The sequence below is a fragment of the Podarcis bocagei genome (genome assembly GCF_964188305.1).
Source record: "Podarcis bocagei genome assembly, chromosome: 13".
NCBI classification, from domain to species: Eukaryota; Metazoa; Chordata; class Lepidosauria; order Squamata; family Lacertidae; genus Podarcis; species Podarcis bocagei.
Genome location: NC_138138.1, coordinates 56,108,959 through 56,130,936, shown reverse-complemented (window position 1 = coordinate 56,130,936; position 21,978 = coordinate 56,108,959). Strand labels below are relative to the sequence as shown.

Here is a 21,978-nt window from a genome sequence, read left to right as displayed (position 1 = left end):
GCAGGGAGGGAACCGCCAGAAGGCCCTCGGAGCTGGACCTCAGCGTCCGGGATGGAGACGCTCCTTCAGATATACTGGGCCAAGGCTGTTTCGGGCTTTCAAGGTCAGCACCAACACTCTGAATTGTGCTCGGAAACATACTGGAAGCCAATGCAGATCTCTCAGGACCAGTGTTATGTGGTCCCGGCGGCCACTCCCAGTCACCAGTCTGGCTGCCACATTCTGGATTAATTGGCAGTTTCCGGGTCACCTTCAAAGGTAGCCCCACATAGAGCACATGGCAGTAGTCCAAGCGAGAGATAACCAGAACATGCACCACTCTGGCCAGACAGTCTGTGGGCAGGGAGGGTCTCAGCCTGCGTACCAGATGGAGCTGGTAGACAGATGCCCTGGACACAGAATTGACCTATAAGAAAAACTTAGTTTTGTCTTTTGGGGGAAATGGTTTTCGATTCTGGGCTCCCAGAGCTGTCCAAAGATTCCGACCCCCTTCCCCTCTCCCCATTGTAGCTGGAGCTGGACGAGGGGGCGCCTGGCTACTCCTGCCGCCGGAACGCCCCTCCACGGGCCAAATACAAGCGCCTGGCCCAGGAGCTCCTCTTCGACCCCGACTGGCCTCCCCAGCCCCAGACGAGCACCCGGGCACAGGTGCCCCCTGCCGAGAGCAGCGCCTGATGATGGCGGCGGACCCCGCAGGAACCGGGTGCACAAGGCGAAGAGGCCCTTGTGTTGCTGCAGCCGCAGTCCTTGCCGGGAAAACGCCTCCGAGCTTTTATTATCGTTATTATTTATTCCACACCCTTTCCTTGTTGGGTTCGTTGAGGGGAAGCGCCTCTTGGGAACTGTAGTTTGCAAGCTGCTATTTCTCTCCGTAAGGTGGGCGTGGCGAGACCCCACGCTCCAAGCCCATGTAGTGTTCCGTGCGGCACAATCGCATCTCACGCAGCGGCGGTTCGGTTCCGAGGGTTCTGCGCATACGCAAAATGGTTTGTATCCAAACCCTAGGAGTCACCCAAGCGCCGGGGGGGGGTGTCCCCTGTACCCCAGAGCCCAGCAAGCAAAGCGGGGGGAGCTTAAAAGGCCCTTAGCCGAGATCGCCTCATCGCTTCACATTTGCCCACTCAGCCTCTTCGATCGGCAGAATCGGGGCTGCGTAACCCCCGTTTCCTGCGCTCGCAAGCCCTCGATCGTTCGGTGCGGCAGCGCCTGCAGACTTTGGAACTCCCCGCCTATTGATCCCAAAGCGAGCGCTTTCAGCTGTGCCCCTATCAGCGCCTGCTTAAAAGCGTTCTCCTTTAGGCAAGCCTGACCGGGTGCTTAGAAACCCGACTTGGAATTTCAACCCGTTTCAACTACAGTGGTACCTCTGGTTGCGAACGGGATCCGTTCTGGAGGCCCATTCGCAACATGAAAAGGACGCAACCCGCAGCAGAGTGTCTACGCATGCGCGGGTTGCGATTCGCCGCATCTGCACATGCGTGTGACATCATTTTGCGCTCATGCACAAGCGGCGAAACCTGGAGGTAACCCTTTCCGGTACTTCCGGGTTGCCGTGGGTCGCAACCTGAAAGAACGTACTGTATTTTTCACTCCAAAAATTAAGGGGACCTGTGTGTTAGTCCCATGGAGCGAATGCAGGCTCCTTGGCTTCAGCGAAGCCTCCAAAGCGCAGAGGGAGTGCTTTGCGTTGCTTTCGCTGAAGCCTGGAGAGCGAGAGGCGTCGGTGCACACCGACCCCTCTTGCTCTCTAGGCTTCAGGGATAGCCGCCTGAAGCCTTTGGAGCGCAGCGGGAACTTGCGCTGCGCTCCAAAGTCTTCGCAACCTTGCCCCTGCTCCTGGACCTGGCTGGAGAAGTTGCGCATAGCTAAAGAGGAAGCCAATGTCGAGAGCCAGTGTGGTGTAGTGTTTAAGAGCGGTAGTCTCGTAATCTCGGGAACCGGGTTCGCGTCTCCGCTCCTCCACCTGCAGCTGCTGGGTGACCTTGGGCCAGTCACACTTCTCTGAAGTCTCTCAGCCCCACTCACCTCACAGAGTGTTTGTTGTGGGGGAGGAAGGGAAAGGAGAATGTGAGCCGCTTTGAGACTCCTTAAAGGGAGTGAAAGGCGGGATATCAAATCCAAACTCTTGTTCTTCTTCTTCCAAGACAGCCAGCGGGATGGATCCCGCTGGCTGTCTTGGCTTCTTTGCTCTTTGGGGCTGGGGGGGGGGGAATAAGATTTTTTTTCTTGATTCCCCCCCCTCCCTAAAAACTAGGTGCGTGTTATGGTCTGGTGCGCCTTATGGGGCGAAAAATACGGCAACATGAAGCGGGTGTAACATGAGGTATGACTGTACGTTTTAAATTGCTGCCGTTGATCAAGTTCCCCTCGATTTCGTAGTTTCATCTTTTGGGAGAAACCGCTTTGAGGCGCTTGCCATCAATCGGCGCATGGATTTTACAGAATAAATGAGCAGAAACCAACCTTGCGGGGCTCTAGGGTACCTGGGGGGTGTGTGGCAGTGCAGGAACTTGGATGTCAATGAACATAGCCGGTGCAATGAGCAGGCATCTCACTTCCCAAGCATATCAGAGAGCTTAGAGCAAGGGTCCCCAAATTAAGGCCCGCGGGCTGGATCAGGCCCAAGAGACTCGTTTATCCGGCCCGCGGCAACCCCGGCCGCCCGCTCTTACCGGCGCGGCGCGGCCGCCCACCTCCGGGTCGGAGGAGCACCGGAAATAGCTTGTGCGCTTGCGCAAGCATTATTTGCACATGCACAGGCGTTCTTTCCGGTGCACATCGGGGTCGAAGGAGGCCCGTGCACATGCACACAAGCTATTTCCGGTGCTCCTCCGACCCGGAAGTGCGCCGGAAATAGCGTGTGCACATGCACAAATAACGTTTGCGCTATTTCCGGTGCTGCTCCGACCCGGAAGTGGGCGGCCGCGCAGCGAAGTGCCGGTAAGTTTCCGGAGCTCATCCGGCCCGCTGCGCAATCAGTGCTGGAGACACCGGCCCGAGGCGTGGTACGTTTGTTGACCCCTGGCTTAGAGGCTCTTTACGCCTTGGGTAACCCCAGGTGGACCTGGTGCGAAAACAGCCCTCGAACTCTCCACCTCGCCCGGATTCGACTTGCGCCGTTTCAGCTGCGCATGGCTGAAATGGCGCAAGTCAAATGCGCACGGGATTCGATTGTGCTGCACAGCAACGGTTAGCTGGTACGTTCCCCCCTCTCTTTCCTCCCCGATTCCGGCCCCCATAAATGCCCCACCTGCCCTGTTTTTAACGGTACCAGGAATTAGTATTTCGGTTAATTACCTCTGCAGAAGAGTCAGGGTTTTTAAGTCGGTTCTTTTGGGGGGTGGGGGAAGTTTGACACGGGGCTGGTCTTTTTAAAGGGGGGTGTCTTTTGGATACTTCGCTCCTCCTCTGGCAATTTGGGGGGCGAAGCAAGAGCCTTTGGGTGGGGGTCCTGTGCCCCTCTTTTGGGATCAAGGAACAGGAAGCCGCTGCCTCCGAAGGGGGGCGGGGGCGGCTTTTAAACTACTTTTTCTTTCACTGGCTTTCTTTTTTTTTTATTAAAAGGAAAATAAATAAATAAAGATTATTATATGTAAAACCTCTACGTTGTTGGGCTTTTTTGTAACTAATTGTTATTTAATTTCCAATTACTAAAATCCGATGTAAACCACATGTTACCCATTTCAAATGGCAATTCAGATTCAAATATATATCAGTTATAAAGCTAATTATACATTTTGCGTGGCCTCTCGCGTGCTGGATTTCAAGGCGAGATGTTTTTGTTGCATCCTTCTTCCGAAGTCTGAATTCATCCAATTACATTCAGTCTTGATCTTAATCCCTTATCAACAGCTACAGGTGTTTTAACACATTTAATAAATTTTATTTATTACAAAATTTATAGGATTTTTTTTAAAACCCTCTATATTATTGTTGATTGTGAGAGAAAATCTCTCTCTCTCTCTCTCTCTAATTCTTCTTCCCTTCCAAAAGTTCTGGAGAGATAGAGGGGGAAATATTTTCCCACACTTGTTTTTGCCCCAAAGAGGAATAATCGGATCGGATTAATTTTATTTACGGGCTTGGAAACGACCATTTCTGCATGCGCTGCACCTGACAGGACTTTGTGCTGACATTGCAGTCCTACGGATGACGAGGGCAGTAGATCTTTTTGCCGCCTTGCCAAGCGCAGGGGAATTAGAATGTCAAAACGAGGCGGGACAAAAAAGTCGGAATTGCTTTTTGGGGGTGGGGGCCCTTTGTGCTTTTTCTGGCCCCTTTCATCAGTAATAAACGAAAATCTGCCCTTATTCCCTTATGGGGGACACAAGGACCCTTCTAGAGTCCTTTGCGGGTTCTCCATCAGTTGGGGAATTTGCTTTGTATTTGGGATGGAGAAGAAAAAGCCCCACTGGATCAGGCCATGTCCAGCTCCCTAAGCTCACAGCAGCTGAACAGTTGCCTAAATGGGAATCTGGCAAACAGGATCCGAGCCTCTTTTTCAAACTGGTGAAATAAAAAAAAATAAGGTCTTATATATTTAATAAATGTTCATAAATGTACCAAGCAAACACGTACATCAACATATTAACCACATGTCTGAAGCAGCACAGGAAGACAGTCCTGAAACCGTTCTGACTCCCAAACTGACCAAATGATTTCTCTGCAAGGTCGAAGGAAAATGGAAAAGCCTCCCCGTTGTCTTTTCCTTCACAAATCCTGTCTTAAGGGTATGTCTGTGTATGAATAGGGTGTGAGCCTGTGACCTGGCTCAGGAACGAAGTACAGTGGTACCCCGCAAGACGAATGCCTCGCAAGATGGAAAACCCGCAAGACGAAAGGGTTTTCTGTTTTGGAGGTGCTTCGCAAGACGAATTTCCCTATGGGCTTGCTTCGCAAGACGAAAGCCCATAGGGAAATCTCCGGGGACCTGTTTTAAATTGCTGGCGGTCGGGAGCAAAGACTTTCGCCCACAGCCGGCCTTCAGAAGAGGTCCTGGACCTCTTCTGAAGGCCGGCGGGGGGCAAAAGTCTTTGCTCCCCACCCGCCTGCCTTCCCGGGACAGCGGAGACTTCTCCGCTGCCCCGGGCTATCTTAAAATGCTGGCGGGCGGGAGCGAAGCGTTCGCTGCCGACCCCCAGCATTTTAAAATCTCCCCCGGACAGCAGAGAAGTCTCTGCTGTCCCGGGCGATCTTAAAATGCTGGGGGTCGGCAGCGAACGCTTCGCTCCCGACCCCCAGCATTTTAAAATCTTTGGGCAAGTGTCTGCAAGCCTCGCGCGCCCGGCAGGAGGTCCCGCCGGGTGCGCGAGGCTTGGGGCGGCAGCCTGTCACCCGAAGCACGGGGAGCCCTTCGGAGAGCTCCCCTTGCTTTGGGCAAGTGTCTGCAAGCCTCGCGAGCCCGGCAGGAGGTCCCGCCGGGTGCGCGAGGCTTGGGGCGGCAGCCTGTCACCCGAAGCAAGGGAAGCCCTTCGGAGAGCTCCCCTTGCTTTGGGCGAGAAGTCTCTGCTGCCCCGGGCAATCTTAAAATGCTGGCGGGCGGGAGCGAAGTGTTCGCTCCCGCCCCCCAGCATTTTAAAATCTCCCCGGGACAGCAGAGACTTCGCTCCCGCCCACCAGCATTTTAAAATCGCCCCGGACAGCAGGGGCTTTTAAAATGCTGGTGGTCGGCAGCAAAGCCCTCCTGTCCCCGGAGCTTGCGGGGCGGGAGGTGGGAAGAAGGGCTTTTTTCCCCACCGCCAGCCTTCAGAACAGCCTTCTGAAGGCTGGCAGTGGGAAGAAAAGCCCTTGTTCCCCCCCCCCCCCAGCCTTCAGAAGAGGTCGGGGGACAGACTGTCCCCAGACCTGGTCTGAAGGCGGTTTCCCTAGGAACGCATTAATTGATTTTCAATGCATTCCTATGGGAAACCGTGCATCGCAAGACGAAAAACTCGCAAGAAGAAAAAACTTGCGGAACGAATTAATTTCATCTTGCGAGGCACCACTGTATTTATCATTGCAAAAGACTGGCCAGGCTCCCCAGGGTATCCAATTAAGTGAGCATTAACAGGTAACCTGCCAGACAGGAGATAAACAACGCACCCAGATTTCTGCTGTAGACCGCCTTTTCTGTGATGTAGGTATGATGTTTCTGGGGGTGGTCTTGGACTCCAGGGCTGGCAATTTAAATGTCTATATAAGTCCGGGCACACCTTGGTTCTGGGTCCTCCTCCTTCTCCTGCGTATGAAGGGGGCACCCTTTTGCAACAGTTAATAAAGATCATACTAGCTGCTTTGCTTCTCAATATTCTCTGCTTGGCCTCTGTTATTTTCTCTGGCCGATGGAGAACCTGCAAAGGACTCTATAAGGGCTCTTGTGTCCCCCATAAGGGAATAAGGGCAGATTTTTGTTTATTATACTGGAAAACCCCAAACGCTGCAATACTTTCCTCCTAGGCTAAGAGGGAATCGCTCTCTTCGTTTCAGTGGCTCTTTTTGGAACTTTCCCCTCCTGTTCTACAACAATGTGCCTCCCTACTAGGAGAAATACGGTAGCCCTTGGTGGCGTCGGGAGGAATTCGGCCCTTCTACTAGGTGGCGGCGGTACTGTGGGCAGAGGCCAACATGGCGGCCTCCTGGGCGGCGTCAGGAAGCTGCGCCTGCGCGGGGAGGAGCCGGGGTTGGGGGGGTGGGAAAGGAGGCGGCCCCCCGCCCAAGGCGCCACGACAACAGCGGCAGCTGCTCCAGAGGTGGTGGTCTTTGCCCACCCCACCCCCACCTTGACCAGCCCCCCCAACTCGCCGCCATGTCTGGGGTGCAAAGGATGAAAGTGGCCAACGAGAGGCACAGCAAGAGCATCACGCAGAGGGGGGGCCTCCATCGGGCCCCGGTATATGGGGGGGGGGCTGGGGGGAGTTTGCAATGGGTGGGGGGTGAACTAGGGAGGGGGAATCGGAAAGGGGAGAAAGTGGGGAGGGGGACTTTGCAATGGGGGTGAAAGTGGGGTGGGGGACTTTGCAATGGGGGTGAAAGTGGGGTGGGGGACTTTGCAATGGGGGGTGCACTAGGGAGGGGGAGTTGGAAAGGGCAGAAAGTGGGGAGGGAGTTTGCAATGGGGGGTGCACTAGGGAGGGGGAGTTGGAAAGGGCAGAAAGTGGGGGGAGTTTGCAATGGGGGGTGCACTAGGGAGGGGGAGTTGGAAAGGGCAGAAAGTGGGGGGGAGTTTGCAATGGGGGGTGCACTAGGGAGGGGGAGTTGGAAAGGGCAGAAAGTGGGGAGGGGGAGTTTGCAATGGGGGGACTAGGTGGGGGGAATTGGAAAGGGGAGAAAGTAGGGAGGGGCAGTTTGCAATTGGGGGCGAAAGGGGGGAGCACCTGGGCTTGTGGGGAGATGAAGAATTGGGGAAGCAATGAAATTATTTCAGAAACACCCCCCCTTTTGAGATATTTGTAAAGATGGTGGGAGCAGCTTAGGTCAGGAGGGATGAGGTTCGGAGGGGAGTGGGGAGGATCATCTGAACTCTTGCCCCCCAACCCCCCCCCCACAGGTAAGTCTGAGGCTGCAACCCCATCCATGCACCCTGAATTCTTTGGGAGCAAAGCCCCTCCCCATTTGAGCACCCTGGGGTCTTCTGCGGAAAGGAGAGCGGAGTTGCACCCTCACCGCTGGAGGGGTTGCTTAGGGAAAGCCTGATTTTTTTGGGGGGGGTTGCAATTGTCTCTTAAGGGAGCTGGAATAGGGGGGGCCTATCCTTGGAAGGACCCCCCCGATTAGTTTCTATTAATTTCCAGGGCCTCTTCTGCCAGTTTTCTGATTTTGCCCTGTGTTTATTATCTGCGTTCAATAGGGGTAAACCTATAAGAGTTGCAGAAAGCTAAAAACGCATGGAAGATAATTGTAGCTAAACGGTTATATTTTCTACGTTTTTAGCTGCTTGTGTTTCATCTGCGTCAGTTTAGTTTGCGTAAGCCGCCTCGAGTCCCAGTCTGGGGGAAAAGGGGGGGGGAGATATAAATAAGTATAATAATAATAATAATAATAATAATAATAATAATAATAATAATGATCTCTGATCCCATCTGTGCAATGCTGTCCTATGATCAAATTGGGGGGGCATTAAAAGGGAATTTTGGGAATGTGAGGGAAGTCACTTAGGAAAGTTGTGCCCCCTCCTGTCCTCACAGGTGCTCCCCCCCCCCAGACCTCAGATTGAGGCTGCCGGAAAGGGGAATAGGCAGGAATAAGCCCAGATTTATCCCACAATAAGCAAATAGAAGGAATCGCAGGTGGTAGATGATCTCTCTAACCCTCTCCTGGTCTCTTTCCCTTGTGCGAAGACACCCCAAGAGGAAAAAGCCCCCGTTGGCCCCTGGCTCCTGGCGCTCTTCGTCTTCGTGGTCTGCGGATCAGGTGAGTTTCCCATTTATTAACAGTTTCTCATAGAATTGAAAGGGACCCCCAGGGGTCATCCAGCCCAACCCGCCGCCGTGTCTCTCTTTTCCTTAAAATGCTCAGGGTGGCAAATGCAACTCCCCATTTTATCCTCACAGAAACGAGGATAAAATGCGTGTGTGTGTTCACAAGAGGGAGCAACTGGGCCAGGAAGAACATTTTTACTCATTTATTTCAACAATTTAGATATTGCTTCAGCAGTGTACACAAACGTTATGGAAAAGGCATGGAAAGATAAATTCACTTAACATGGACAAGAAGGTAAAAGGCAAAGGACCCCTGGACGGTTAAGTCCAGTCAAAGGCAACTATGGGGTTGCGGCGCTCATCTCGCTTTCAGGCCGAGGGAGACGGCGTTTTGTCCACAGACAGCTTCCCGGCTCATGTGGCCAGCAGGACTAAACCGCTTCTGGCGCAACGGGACACCGTGACAGATGCCAGAGCGCACAGAAACGCCATTTACCTTCCTACCGGAGTGGTACCTATTTATCTACTCGCACTGGTGTGCTTTCGAACTGCTAGGTGGGCAGGAGCAGGGACTGAGCAACGGGAGCTCACCCTGTCGTGGGGATTCGAACCGCCGACCTTCCAATCGGCAAGCCCAAGAGGCTCAGTGGTTTAGACCACAGCGCCATCCGCGTCCCTCATTGACAAGAAACACTTACTGAAAAGGTCTGGTTAAATTATTATTATTTATTATTGTTATTATATGTATTACCTGCTGTTCCCCACATGGCCCTCCAAAACATTTTTAGTTAATTTCATAAAATCCACACACTGCTTGATGTGCAGGCAGAGGGAATTACCGTATTTTTTTGCCCTATAAGATCACCTTTTCCCTCCTAAAAAGTAAGGGGAAATGTGTGTGCATCTTATGGAGCGAATGGAGGCTGCACAGCTATCCCAGAAGCCAGAACAACAAGAGGGATCGTTGCTTTCACTGCACTGCGATCCCTCTTGCTGTTCTGGCTTCTGAGATTCAGAATATTTTTTTTCTTGTTTTCCTCCTCCAAAAACTAGTTGTGTCGACTTCCGGGTTGGCGCCATCGCCGAATGGCGGACTCCCTCCGAGCTCCGGAGGGAGTCTGCTCGGCAGGGGCTGGGTCTTACCGCGCCGGCGACGCGGGGACCCTTAAAAACCACGGGCACGGAGCCCGTGGACATGGTGACTCGGCTGGCACCGCTAGCGCCCTCCCGACTCGTGAAGGAGCCTTTTTAAAGGCTTCGGATCGGGTGCCGGGGAGCGGCGTGGTGCTGTGAGTCTACCGCTTCCCCTGCCGAGCGCAGCCGCATGCCATTCGTCGGAGAGCGCTGGCTTCTTCCATTGGAAATTCGGACTATTAACAACAACCCGCGAGTAATTGGGAAACCGGGTACAAAAGGAGAAAAAAAAGAATTTTTTTTCCGGATTCGGCACAAGCGGGGGTGATCTAAAAAGGAAGTCAGTCCCCCCCTGATTGTAAACATTCTAAAACAAGGACTGGGTAACCAAGATCGTTTCAGAAGTTTATTGCTGATAAAAATTATTAATTCCACGATGGGAAATTACAAGAATTGTGCTGGAGGAGAAGAGTGGAGGGTGAGAGGGAAAAGGCAACCCCCCTGGGAACCGGGGCGATTCGCAGAGCCTGGCGAAGAGAGACGGAGACTTTGACAGCTGTCAAAGTAGCTGTCAAAGCTTGAGAATATAAAGAGGACTTTGTTACAAGTATTTTGTTGGCTAATTCTGTTATAAATTGACATTATATGGATATAAAACGTCGGGGGGGAAAAAGAAACAACAACTTGACTTTTGGATTAGAGGATACAAAGTTATTGCAATCCCCCTAGAGGGGTTTCGGGACATTACAAGTGATCGTATGTGGAAAATTACTCTGGGCTGAGCACAGGACTTATTCTCTGGGAAAGCTGCAAAACTGAAATAGTATTTTGTCTACAGAGGTGTTTACATTAAAAGGAGACAATAGAATTCTCTATTGAAGAAAGGAAGGGACTGAACGTAAGTTTTTGTTCCTGAATAACAAACCTCTGTAGAGATACCAGATCTCGGAATAAGAACGTTTTAGCAGCTGAACAAGACAAGAAACCTGAGAAAGTAAGGAATAAAAAGAACAAAGGACCAACTACGACACGGAAAGAACAATGGGAGGAGCAACAAAGACCAAGGAAACTAAAGGCCTCTATTTGACTGGATTTTTGAAGTTAAACATCATTAAAATAAACAAATTAAAAGAAAACCGACAAGGTGGAATGGGAAAAATTTGGCTATGGACTTGAGACCTCCAGGCTGATAACATATAGACTGATGGACATGGGGAACTCAAACCGGGGAAGGGAGGGGGAGTTTTGGAATCCAAAGGCTATGTAACCAACTTTTTGAATCTTCTTATATTTTTTATCTTCTATTTCTTTATATAACTTTTGTATACCATGGTATTTTGATCTAACATGTTTTTTTAAAAAAAGAGGGAATTCGTGGAAGGAAATTGGGGTAGATCTTGGGGGAACAATCTTTTTTCTTTTTCTGTTAAAGATGGATGGTAAGATTGTATAAATTTAAATTGGTTAATGGGTTAAACATATTAAGTTTTAAATTGGGAATGAGAGCTTGTGGAACTAAATTAATGAAAGGGGAATATAGTCGGGAGGGGGAGGAGGGAGTCCTAGAAAGAAGGTTATGAAAGTAAGGATTTAAATTCTTTTTTCTATCTTTTCTATCTTTTCTTTTCTGTTATATCTCTTTTCTGTTTTTATTGGAAACTCTAATAAATATGATTATTTAAAAAAAACACTAGTTGTGTCTTATGGTCTGGTGCGTCTTATAGAGCGAAAAATACGGTAGCAACAATAATTTAAGATTATTGAAAGGTAAAGCTGTTCTGCCCTGTGTGAACAGGATCCTGGAGTGGGTGAGCCCACTGGCCGGATCCAAGCGTGTTATTCTTACGTTTCCCCCTCTTACTTTTCACAGCCATCTTCCAGATTATCCAGAGCATCCGACTTGGAGGTTAATGGAGAGAAGACTGGATGCTTTTCCGACTGCTGCCACCAATCCTGCTCTCAGGGAACTGTGGGATCTATTCTGGACCTCCCAAGTTACAGCCATGACAGTCTTCCTGTGCCTGCTTCCAAGAACCAGATCTCTCCCTCCCTGCCTGCTCTCGTGAGACCCCCAAACCGATTCCCTCCCCGCTCTCTGTCCCTTGAGCTGTTGACCACTTCTGAGGGACGCTGGACTGAACGGGGGCAATCCGTCTCCTCTCCCCTTCGCCTTGTGGAAGCGCGGGGCTTTTTCCTTTGGAACTGAAACGATGCGTTGCAACAAGGAGGAAGGTCTACAGCTGGTTTGCGGCGTTTGGGGTTGGAGCACGGGGTGCAGAGTTGGGGAGGCTTGTTCCGGAGCTCACATTCCTCTCAACCCGTTATCAACCTGCAGTTCATTCTCCCTCACCATTCCAGTCGAGCCGCTGAAATAAAGTCGCCTTGTTGGAATATTTGCCACAAACCCAAGTAATTCTAAATTTCTTAATAAATAGTGTCACCATGTTGTTGTTGTTGAGTCATTTAGTCGTGTCTGCCTCTTTGTGACCCCCTGGACCAGAGCACACCAGGCCCTCCTGTCTTCCACTGCCTCCCGCAATTTGGTCAAACTCATGCTGGTAGCTTCGAGAACACTGTCCCACCATCTCGTCCTCCGTCGTCCCCTTCTCCTTGTGCCCTCCATCTTTCCCAACATCAGGGTCTTTTCCAGGGAGTCTTCTCTTCTCCTGAGGTGGCCAAAGTCTTGGAGCCTCAGCTTCAGGATCTGTCCTTCCAGTGAGCACTCAGGGCTGATTTCCTTCAGAATGGAGAGGTTGGATCTTCTTGCAGTCCATGGGACTCTCAAGAGTCTCCTCCAGCACCAGAATTCAAAAGCATCCATTCTTCGGCCATCAGCCTTCTTTATGGTCCAGCTCTCACTTCCATACATCACTACTGGGAATACCATAGCTTTAACTATACGGACCTTTGTTGGCAAGGTGATGTCTCTACTTTTTAAGATGCTGTCTAGGTTTGTCATCGCTTTTCTCCCATGAAGCAGGCGTCTTTTAATTTCGTGACTGCTGTCACCATCTGCAGTGATCATGGAGCCCAAGAAAGTAAAATCTCTCACTGCCTCCATTTCTTCCCCTTCTATTTGCCAGGAGGTGATGGGCCCAGTGGCCACGATCTTCGTTTTTTTTATGTTGCGCTTCAGACCATATTTTGCGCTCTCCTATTTCACCCTCATTAAAAGGTTCTTTAATTCCTCCTCACTTTCTGCCATCAAGGTTGTGTCATCTGCACATCTGAGGTTGTTGATATTTCTTCCGGCAGTCTTAATTCCAGTTAGGGATTCATCCAGCCCTGTGCCTATATAAGAAAGGGCAAAGTGTGTGGATCTTTTCTGGCTTAGAAAAAACACACAACTGGGAGGCAGATCTATTATGCAGGCTGAGGCAGCCAGCCTGAACTTGGTGCAAAAATTGGGGATCTCCATGGTAAGAGGTTTTAAAATAAAATAAATATCAAAGACCACATTGCAGGGCTGCTGTTAGCAGGGCGCCCAGGGAGAGAACATCCTGGTGCAGCCTTCCCTGTCCTGCATAGCTGTCAACGTTTCTCTTTTTTTTAAGGGAAATTCCCTTATTCCGAATAGGATTCCTCGCAAGAAAAGGGGAAAGTTGACAGCAATGCGGTCCTGGCCCTCTAAAAGGGAAACATTTCTTTATAACAACAACAACAACAACAACAACATTTTTTATTTATTTATACCCCGCCCTGTTGAATGAATGCAACTGAAAAACAAGATTAAAATACAACATTAAAATACTGAAACATTAAAATTTTAAAATCCAGCTTCATCATAGGAGGAGAAAGAAAAAAGAGAACATTTCCTTTTAAGACTACAACTCCCATCCTCTCTCACTGCGAGCCTCGCCCAGCTGTCACTGGCGGGAGGTGGAGTCTTTGGAGGGCGCCAGGTTGGGGAACGAGGGCGAAAGCGAGCAGGGACTTTCCGCTTGCCACGCTACTCTAGCCCTTTCACCCAGCTCTATGGTCGCGCTGACGACACTCTAGCCACCGGCGGACTCCTCGCCGGAAGACGCAGCGCGTGCCGCTCTAGCCATCCCCTCTTTCGCGCCTCTTCTCCCCAACATGGCGGAGCGCCACAGAGCGCCCGCGTCCTAGAGCGTCCCACCCACCCCCGTGCCTGGTCTGGGCGGGGTTTTTGGTTCCTTTCCCCCCCCCCCTTATGAATTCCACGAACGCTGCTTTCATCTAATAAGTCGTTACTTATTTTCCACACAAGCCCAATTATCATTTTTAAAGGAAGGAGAGTTACCGGAAGTCCCGCCCCGCCTCCACACAAGCCCAATTATTATTAACGGAGGGAGAGGTGCCGGAAGTCCTGCCTCTTCCTCTCCCATGCCACATCCGGGTCACGCCTCCGTGCCTCGCGACCTCATTCGCTGTCCGGAGAGGAACCGGAAGTGGCGGGTGACCCGGAGCCAGTCTTCCGGCGCGGGGGAAGGAGAAGGAGCGCGAGGCTGCGCGGGCGAGCGAGGAGAGAAGGAGGCGGGAAAGGAGGCGAGGAGAGGCCCGGCCTTCCTCCGCCCTCCTCTTCCTCCTCTGGCCGGGGCGGGAGGCGGCCCCGTCGGTGAGTGAGGCCCCCTCGGGGAGCCAAGGCCCTAAACCAGCGTCTCTTCAGCCTGTGGTTCCCCAGGGGCGCGTGGACTACAACGCCCATCATCCTTGACCAGGCACAGGCAAAGGCCGGCCCGCCAGGGGTTTGGGGACTACAACTCCCATCATGCCTGACCGCTGGTCCCGTTAGCTAGGGGTGCTGGGAGTTGTAGTCCCAAAACAGCTGGTGGGCCGAGTTTGCCTCTGCCTGCCCTAAAGGGAAGCCCAAAACTCTGGCCCACCAGCTGTTTTGGAGCTACAGTTCCCATCATCCCTGACCACTGGTCCTGTTAGCTAGGGATGATGGGAGTTGTAGTCCCTAAACAGCTGGAGAGCCAAGTTTGGGGGTGCCTGCTCTAAAGGGAAGCCCAAAACTCTGGCCCTCCATATGTTTTGGAACTACAATTCCCATCATCCCTGACCACTGGTCCTGTTAGCTAGGGATGATGGGAGTTGTAGTCCCTAAACAGCTGGAGAGCCAAGTTTGGGGGTGCCTGCTCTAAAGGGAAGCCCAAAACTCCGGCCCTCCAGCTGTTTTGGAGCTACAGTTCCCATCATCTCTGACCACTGGTCCTGTTAGCTAGGGATGATGGGAGTTGTAGTCCCTAAACAGCTGGAGAGCCAAGTTTGGGGGTGCCTGCTCTAAAGGGAAGCCCAAAACTCTGGCCCTCCATATGTTTTGGAACTACAATTCCCATCATCCCTGACCACTGGTCCTGTTAGCTAGGGATGATGGGAGTTGTAGTCCCTAAACAGCTGGAGAGCCAAGTTTGGGGGTGCCTGCTCTAAAGGGAAGCCCAAAACTCTGGCCCTCCATATGTTTTGGAACTACAATTCCCATCATCCCTGACCACTGGTCCTGTTAGCTAGGGATGATGGGAGTTGTAGTCCCTAAACAGCTGGAGAGCCAAGTTTGGGGGTTGCTCTAAAGGGAAGCCCAAAACTCTGGCCCTCCATATGTTTTGGAACTACAATTCCCATCATCCCTGACCACTGGTCCTGTTAGCTAGGGATGATGAGAGTTGTAGTCCCTAAAGAGCTGGAGAACCAAGTTTGGGGGTGCCTGCTCTAAAGGGAAGCCCAAAACGCCGGCCCTCCAGCTGTTTTGGAGCTACAGTTCCCATCATCCCTGACCGCTGGTCCCGTTAGCTAGGGGTGATGGGAGTTGTAGTCCCTAAACAGCTGGAGAGCCAAGTTTGGGGGTGCCTGCACTAAAGGGAAGCCCAAAACGCCGGCCCTCCAGCTGTTTTGGAACTACAGTTCCCATCATCCCTGACCACTGGTCCTGTTAGCTAGGGATGGTGGGAGTTGTAGTCCCAAAACATCTGGAGGGCCGAGTTTGCCTATGCCTGCCCTTGTCCGTTGGGCTGAGCTGGCCGTGGATGATGGGACTTGTTGTCCAAGACCACTGGAGGGCAGCAGGTTGGGCCAGGACCAGTGGTCAGGGATGACGGGAAAACAGCTGGAGGGCCAAATTTGGAAAACCCTGGACTAGAACAGTGTTTCTTCAACCTGGGTGAAGTGGGCTTGGTTTGGGTGGACCACAAAACCCATCATCCTTGGTCGTTGGACTGAGCTGGCCGTGGATGATGGGATGTGTGGTCCAAGACCACTGGAGGGCACCAGGTCAGGGAAGATTTTTCTGCAGCAGGGTTTCCCACACTTGGGGCTCACGCTGTTTTTGTGACGGCAACTCCCATCCCTGGCTGGCCATCCTCTGCCTTAGACCCTGGAGAGCAGCTGCCAGTCACCGTAGGCCAGGCACCCCCAAACTTGGCTGTTTAGGGACTACAATTCCCATCATCCCTGACCATGGGTCCTCTCAACTAGGGATGATGGGAGTTGTAGTCCCTAAACAGCTGGAGGCCCAAGTTTGGGGATGCTTACCCTAGGCAATACTGAACTAGATAGACCAGAGGCCGGACTCAGTCTAAGGCATTGGTTCCCAAATAGTGTTCTTTGGACTCCAGGGGGTCTGTGGCACCATTCGCATAACAAAAATTGCCATAGATATATCAGCAATTTCAAAAGTAGGGGATCCATGGCTTGGCTTTTGAAAAACGGGGTCTGCAGTACTTAACTAATTGGCAACCACTGATCTAAGGCATCTTTCTACGTTCCGAGAGTTTTCTAAATGTATTTCCTTTTAACTTCTCTTGACTATAATGCCACGCAACCATGTGTAAATGACTATCCGTCTTTGAAAATCTGGCATCACTGGATCGAATTCCTCAATTTTGTTGAGTTAATTAAACAGTTTTAATTGGATTGTGAATAAATGTGCAATTAATTGTTATTGCTTTGAATTTTATTGCCATTCTGAATAGTGCTTTTTAAAGGGGTTGGGTTCCGGAAATGTTTGGGAACAAGTGTGGGCACGCTTATTTTTCTTTTCCTTGTGCTTTGCCAGGGGTCTTTTTGCCCTGAAGAAAGCTGCGCTGGACCCCCTCAGAATAACTGCCTCTTGTCTGCAGAATCAGGGATAGTCGCAACCTGCAACTATGGGTGACAGTGATGACGAGTATGACCGCAGGCGCAGGGACAAATTCAGACGTGAAAGGAGTGACTACGACCGTTCTCGAGAACGTGATGACAGGCGGCGAGACGACTGGAGCGACAGGTACACCCCAAGTGACCTGGGGAATGGAAGCAATGGCATATGTGCTTAGAGAGTTCCTCTCTTCCCAGGGAGACCAAACTTTATGCCGTTCTTTTCTGTGGCTGCAGGAAAGCCCATTCATTCTTGGGGGAGGGGGTCTACAAGATAGGAAGGAATTCTATATTTATTGTTTTCTTTATTTCATTAAAATGATACACTGCTTGATTGTTTAAAAAACACACACAAAAAACTACATCAAAGTGGTTTACAAAAAAACTCAATAAAGCTATGAGTAAGAATTAAAATAACTAGGGACGCGGGTGGCACTGTGGGTTAAACCACAGAGCCTAGGACTTGCCGATCAGAAGGTCTGCGGTTCGAATCCCTGTGATGGGGTGAGCTCCCGTTGTTCGATCCCTGCTCCTGCCAACCTAGTAGTTCGAAGGAACATCAAAGTGCAAGTAGATCAATAGGTACCGCTCCGGCGGGAAGGGAAACGGCGTTTCTGTGCACTGCTCTGGTTTGCCAGAAGTGGCTTAGTGATGTTGGCCACTTGACCCAGAAAAACTGTCTATGGACAAACGCTGGCTCCCTCGGCCAGTAAAGCGAGATGAGCGCCGCAACTCCAGAGTCGGTCACGACTGGACCTAAGGTCAGGGGTCCCTTTACCTTTACCTTTAAATACAGGTTAAAACCTGCACCAGCTTTCTAAACACCTGCTTGTCTAAAGAAAAAAGTTTTTAACAGGCACCAAAAAGAGTACAGTGAATCTGCCTTCCTGATATCAATAGGCAGGGAGTTCCATAAGTGCTGCTGCACTAAAAGATTGAGTTCTTATAAATGTGGAGCAGGTATTTTGTGTGACAGCAGCAGTTCTGCGCATCTGGGTAAAAACGTTTTAAGCGTATTGGAAAACATTTTAAGCGTATTAGAATCCTTAACACATGATAGTTGATTGCCCTGTTTTTGAGGGGGCAGGGTGGAATCCAGGTAGAGCAGGTCCTGAAATATTTCTCAGGCACTTCAGCTCATGGCACAGAGGGCTGGTAGAAAACCCACTTGGGCTGATTTCTGCCCTGCCAGCCGCAGAGAGGGGTCAGTTATTCATGCCCTCCTTACCAGCTCTGTGGTGTTTGCATCCAGGGACTGGGACAGGGGCCGAGAGCGCCGCAGCAGAGGCGAATACCGCGATTATGACCGGAACAGGCGGGAACGCTTCTCCCCACCTCGCCACGAACTGAGCCCTCCACAGAAACGGATGCGGCGAGACTGGTAGGTGGCCGTTTGATCTCCTCTGGGTTGCTTCTTCCATTCTTGTTCTGTGTTACGTGACTCTTCAGTTTCTGGTTCCCAAGAGGAACTGCTCAGCAGAAACAGCATATTGGATCAGGTCTGGGGAATCTGTGACCATCCAGAGTGTGAAGAACATAAGAGCCCCTCTGGATCAGGCCAGTGAGTGTCCCATCTCATCCAGCCTCCAGTTATCACAGTGGTCAGCCAAATGCCCCATTGGGAAATGCGGAAGCAGGACCTGAGCACAGGAGTGTAGCATTCCTAAAGCAAGGAAGGATTGGACACTTGATTAATAAAACACACACATGGCTTGACCAGCAAGACTCTGGGAGGAGTGCGTATAATAATAATTCCTGCCCACCCCTCGGCCCAGGTCGTTTTATTCACAAAAGAACTTTTTACACAGCGTTCGTAAGAACCAATCAGATATCCTCTGAGCATTTCAAAAAACCCCACGTGGGACAAAGTCAGATCAGAAGAACTTCTTCTAACTTCAAAGAAAGTGTTTCCTACTTGAGCATGCATATGTAGTTCAGAGTAAATAAAAGAGGAAGCAAGAAGGCATGCTTTTAGGAAACCCCGGGGGTCATAAACAGGAGAGGCAGGATGGCAGTATTTACCATCTCTTTGTGAATTCTCTTCCTGGCACCTAAAGATTAAACTACATCAAAATAACCTACTTACTTTATGGCCTAGGATGCCTGGTGCAGCAACCGGCAACTGGTCTGTGTCCTAGAATGCTTATACGTGCCTGTCAAACATAGAGAAATGGACAGTAGAGAAAAATGGCTGAGATGCAGAGGCTTGTGGTATTTGATAAGAAATTATTGTCAATGAATCAAACCCAGTCAACACAATGTTTTCATTGCGGACACAATGGCTTGATGCATATTTTATAATTCCTCCTAGTAATCCCATCTGATCACTACACAAGAGCAACTCTTTCCAGCAGCTGGGATTAGCTGTTCTCAAGGACCTTGAGTCCTTGTCAGGGGAAAAGGCAGGGTATCAATAAATACATAACAATCATTCAAAAGCATTGCTGCCTCCAACTACGGAGGCAGAACGTAGCAGTCATGGCTAGTAGCCACCTTAGTTGGTGACTGCAGGAGGGAGTTCCACAGTTCCACTGCGTTTCTTTTATCAGTGCTGGCTCTCCCAGCGTTCAGCTTCATTGAATGTCTACGAGTTCTAGTGATACGAGAGAAGGAGGCAAAACCTTTTCTTTGTCCAGGATAACCTGGGCGGAGGGGGAAGGATGCTGGAGGTGGAAACAATTGTCCAAGTTTGAAAAGCTGGTATCACAGGATCCAGTTTGTCCATTTTGTTGAATTAATCAAGCTAAATGGTTTGAATTACCGTATTTTTCGCTCTTTAGGACGCACCGGACCATAGGAGGGGGAGAACAGGGGAAAAAATCCTCCCCCTCTCTGCTCAGCACCCCTTCAGCGAAGCGGCAGGAGAAACGGAGCCCCTTCCATTTTTCCTCCCACTTCGCTGAAGGGGCGCCACGCAGAGAGGGAAAACTGCAGTGCCTCTCCAGCGAAGCGAAGCCTGGAGAGCAAGAGGGATCGGTGTGCACCAACCCCTCTCGCTCTCCAGGCTTCAGGCGGCTATCCGCAAGCCTTTGGAGCACAGCGGGAACTCCTGCTGCGCTCTGAAGGCTTGCGGATAGCTGCCTGAAGCCCCCGGAGCGCAGCGGGAGTTTCCTGTGCTCCGGGGGCTTCAGGCGGCTTCAGCGAAAGCAACGTGAAGCCTCTGGAGCGCTGGGGGAGCCTGCATTCACTCCATATGATGCATACACATTTCCCTTCATTTTTGAAGGGGGAAAAGTGTGTCTTATAGAGCGAAAAATACGGTAGATTTTGAATATATGTGCAGTTAATGGGCACTGTTCTGAATTTCACTGTGCCGTTATCGTGGGTTGTGCAGACTGGTATTCTGAATATTGCATTTTGTAGGGTAAGGCAGGACGCACTGAGGATGAGGTTATGGCACCAAGGGTGTGGACCGGCCAGAAACAGTTTGGGAAGAACTGGTTTTAACACCTATCCCCTTGCTCCAAAATAAATCGGGATCAATTAACACTTTGGTTCTCCCCCAGTCCTCTTGGTGGTTTTAACTTTACCCCCCTCCCCCAAAAAACTCCTGCAGGGATGAGCACACATCAGACCCCTACCACAGCGGCTACGAGATGCCTTACAGTGGCGTGACCACCGGCCCTACCTACGGACCTCCGCAACCTTGGGCTCACCCAGAAATGCACGTGACGCAGCATCACATCTTGCCTATCCAAGCCAGGTAAGCTGCTCCGAGCACGTCCTGCGTATTCAAGCCAGGTGGCCTTTGCCACTCAGGTGAGGGCTGCTCTGCCTGAAGACTGTGAGATACGTTGGTCAAATCGCCTGCCCAAGAACAGGTGCCTACAAATACTGAAACGCCTCCCTGCTGCTTTCCGTGTGACAAAGTAGAATAATAATAATAATTATTTCATTTATTGTTTGTACCCCATCCATCTGGCTGGGTTTTCCCAGCCACTCTGTGCGGCTTCCAACAAAGATGAAAAATACATTAAAATGTCACACATTAAAACCCAGGGCTGCCTTCAGATGTCTTCTAAATGTCAGGTAGTTGTTTTTCTCTTTGACATCTGCTGGGAGGGCGTTCCACAGGGCAGATGCCACCACCAGGAAGCCCCTCTGCCTGGTTCCCTGTAGCTTTGCTTCTCACAGCGAGGGAACCGCCAGAAGGCCCTCAGAGCTGGACCTCAGCGTCCGGGCAGAACGATGGGGGTGGAGGCGCTCCTTCATGTATCCTGGGCCTTTGAGGCCGTTTAGGGCTTTCAAGGTCAGCACCAACACTTTGAATTGTGCTCTGAAATGGAAACAGGCCCGTCCCACTTGTGCTGCAGCTCAAACCCGGCCATGAAAAATCAGATGATAAGGCAGCATTTGATCACCTGTGGGTGGGCCCTGGAGAAGGCGGACTTGGCCCCCTCCATCCATGCTTCGGTTACTTCCAGGGGCGGCCCTGCCATGCACACAATGTGGGGCTCACTTTGGAGATAGTCTGAGAGCTTTAGGTTTCTTCAGATGAAGCAGCCAGGCCTTTGCTTTGTGCTCATAGGCTGGGGAACATAACTGAGCTTTCGTCAGCTCCATTGACTTCCAATTTCCACCTGGGCTCTTTTAAAGCCCTAAGTGGCTTAGGGCCAGGTTGCCACATGGTCTTATAATTCATATTGTGCCGCTCCGGGTACTTAACAGTAGAAAGTACCCAGGCTTCTTAAGGAATTACAGTTAATTAAATAAGTACAGTTAAGTAAGCCTTGCACAGGCTTCTTAAGTAATTACAGTTATGTTGGATTTGGCAGGGTTTGGATTGGTTACGTCAGGTTTACATTGGGTTTGCCGTTAATCCTGTTGGTAAAATGAAAACAATACTAGCTATTCGTTTAGCTAATGCCCACTTTTCATGGGAGGTCCCAGGGTGGGTTACACCTTTAAAACAAAACGTTGTAAACAGTTTAAAACAACAATCATAAAATTAAAGTGGGGCTGAAAGATATGCCCCTCAAGTGTCAAAAACCAGGGGAAGGAGGTGAATCTTCAGCGTCCTCTGGAATGCTGTATGATAGAGGTGAAAGGTGAACCTCTGCAGGGAGGGAATTCCATATCTTGGGGGCCACCACAGAGAAGACCCTCCCCCAATCTACCACCAAGAGTCATTTAGAACTTTAAACTAGAGTGGCACCTTTGTTCTTGAACTTAATCCGTTCCGGGAGTCCGTTCGACTCTCGAAACCGTTTGAAAAACCAAGGCACAGCTTCTGATTGGCTGCAGAAGCTTCCTGCACTCAATTGGAAGCTGCGTCGGACGTTCGGCTTCCAAAAAACATTCACAAACCGGAACACTTCTGCGTTTTGCGGCGTTTGGGAGCCGATTTGTTCGG

General features: G+C 50.7%; 3 protein-coding genes across 5 annotated transcripts in view; all 3 read left to right on the top strand.

The window, feature by feature from the left end:
* LOC308572000 (polyamine-transporting ATPase 13A3-like) overlaps positions 1 to 3,602 on the top strand; it is a 61,507-nt gene extending 57,905 nt beyond the window's left edge. For both annotated transcript variants that reach the window (XM_081167723.1, XM_081167724.1), the window contains exon 33: positions 511 to 3,602. In XM_081167723.1, coding sequence (XP_081023849.1) covers positions 511 to 675 — 165 coding nt within the window. In that variant the 3' untranslated portion in view covers positions 676 to 3,602. The remainder of the gene's footprint in view (positions 1 to 510) is intronic.
* Positions 3,603 to 6,671: 3,069 nt separating this feature from the next.
* Positions 6,672 to 11,977, top strand: LOC308571520 (stress-associated endoplasmic reticulum protein 2-like). Its single transcript, XM_081167070.1, has 3 exons — positions 6,672 to 6,868; positions 8,316 to 8,388; positions 11,401 to 11,977. The coding sequence occupies exons 1-3, from the start codon at positions 6,785 to 6,787 to the stop codon at positions 11,439 to 11,441; spliced, it is 198 nt and encodes a 65-aa protein (XP_081023196.1). The 5' UTR covers positions 6,672 to 6,784; the 3' UTR covers positions 11,442 to 11,977.
* A 1,975-nt stretch (positions 11,978 to 13,952) lies between these two features.
* SRRT (serrate, RNA effector molecule) overlaps positions 13,953 to 21,978 on the top strand; it is a 36,637-nt gene continuing 28,611 nt past the window's right edge. Inside the window, exons 1-4 of one of the 2 annotated variants that reach the window (XM_081167800.1) lie at positions 13,953 to 14,109; positions 16,546 to 16,755; positions 17,878 to 18,006; positions 20,182 to 20,328. In XM_081167800.1, the coding sequence (XP_081023926.1) occupies positions 16,637 to 16,755; positions 17,878 to 18,006; positions 20,182 to 20,328 (395 nt within the window). In that variant the 5' untranslated portion in view covers positions 13,953 to 14,109; positions 16,546 to 16,636. The remainder of the gene's footprint in view (positions 14,110 to 16,545; positions 16,756 to 17,877; positions 18,007 to 20,181; positions 20,329 to 21,978) is intronic. The other variant, XM_081167801.1, reaches the window with a different exon arrangement.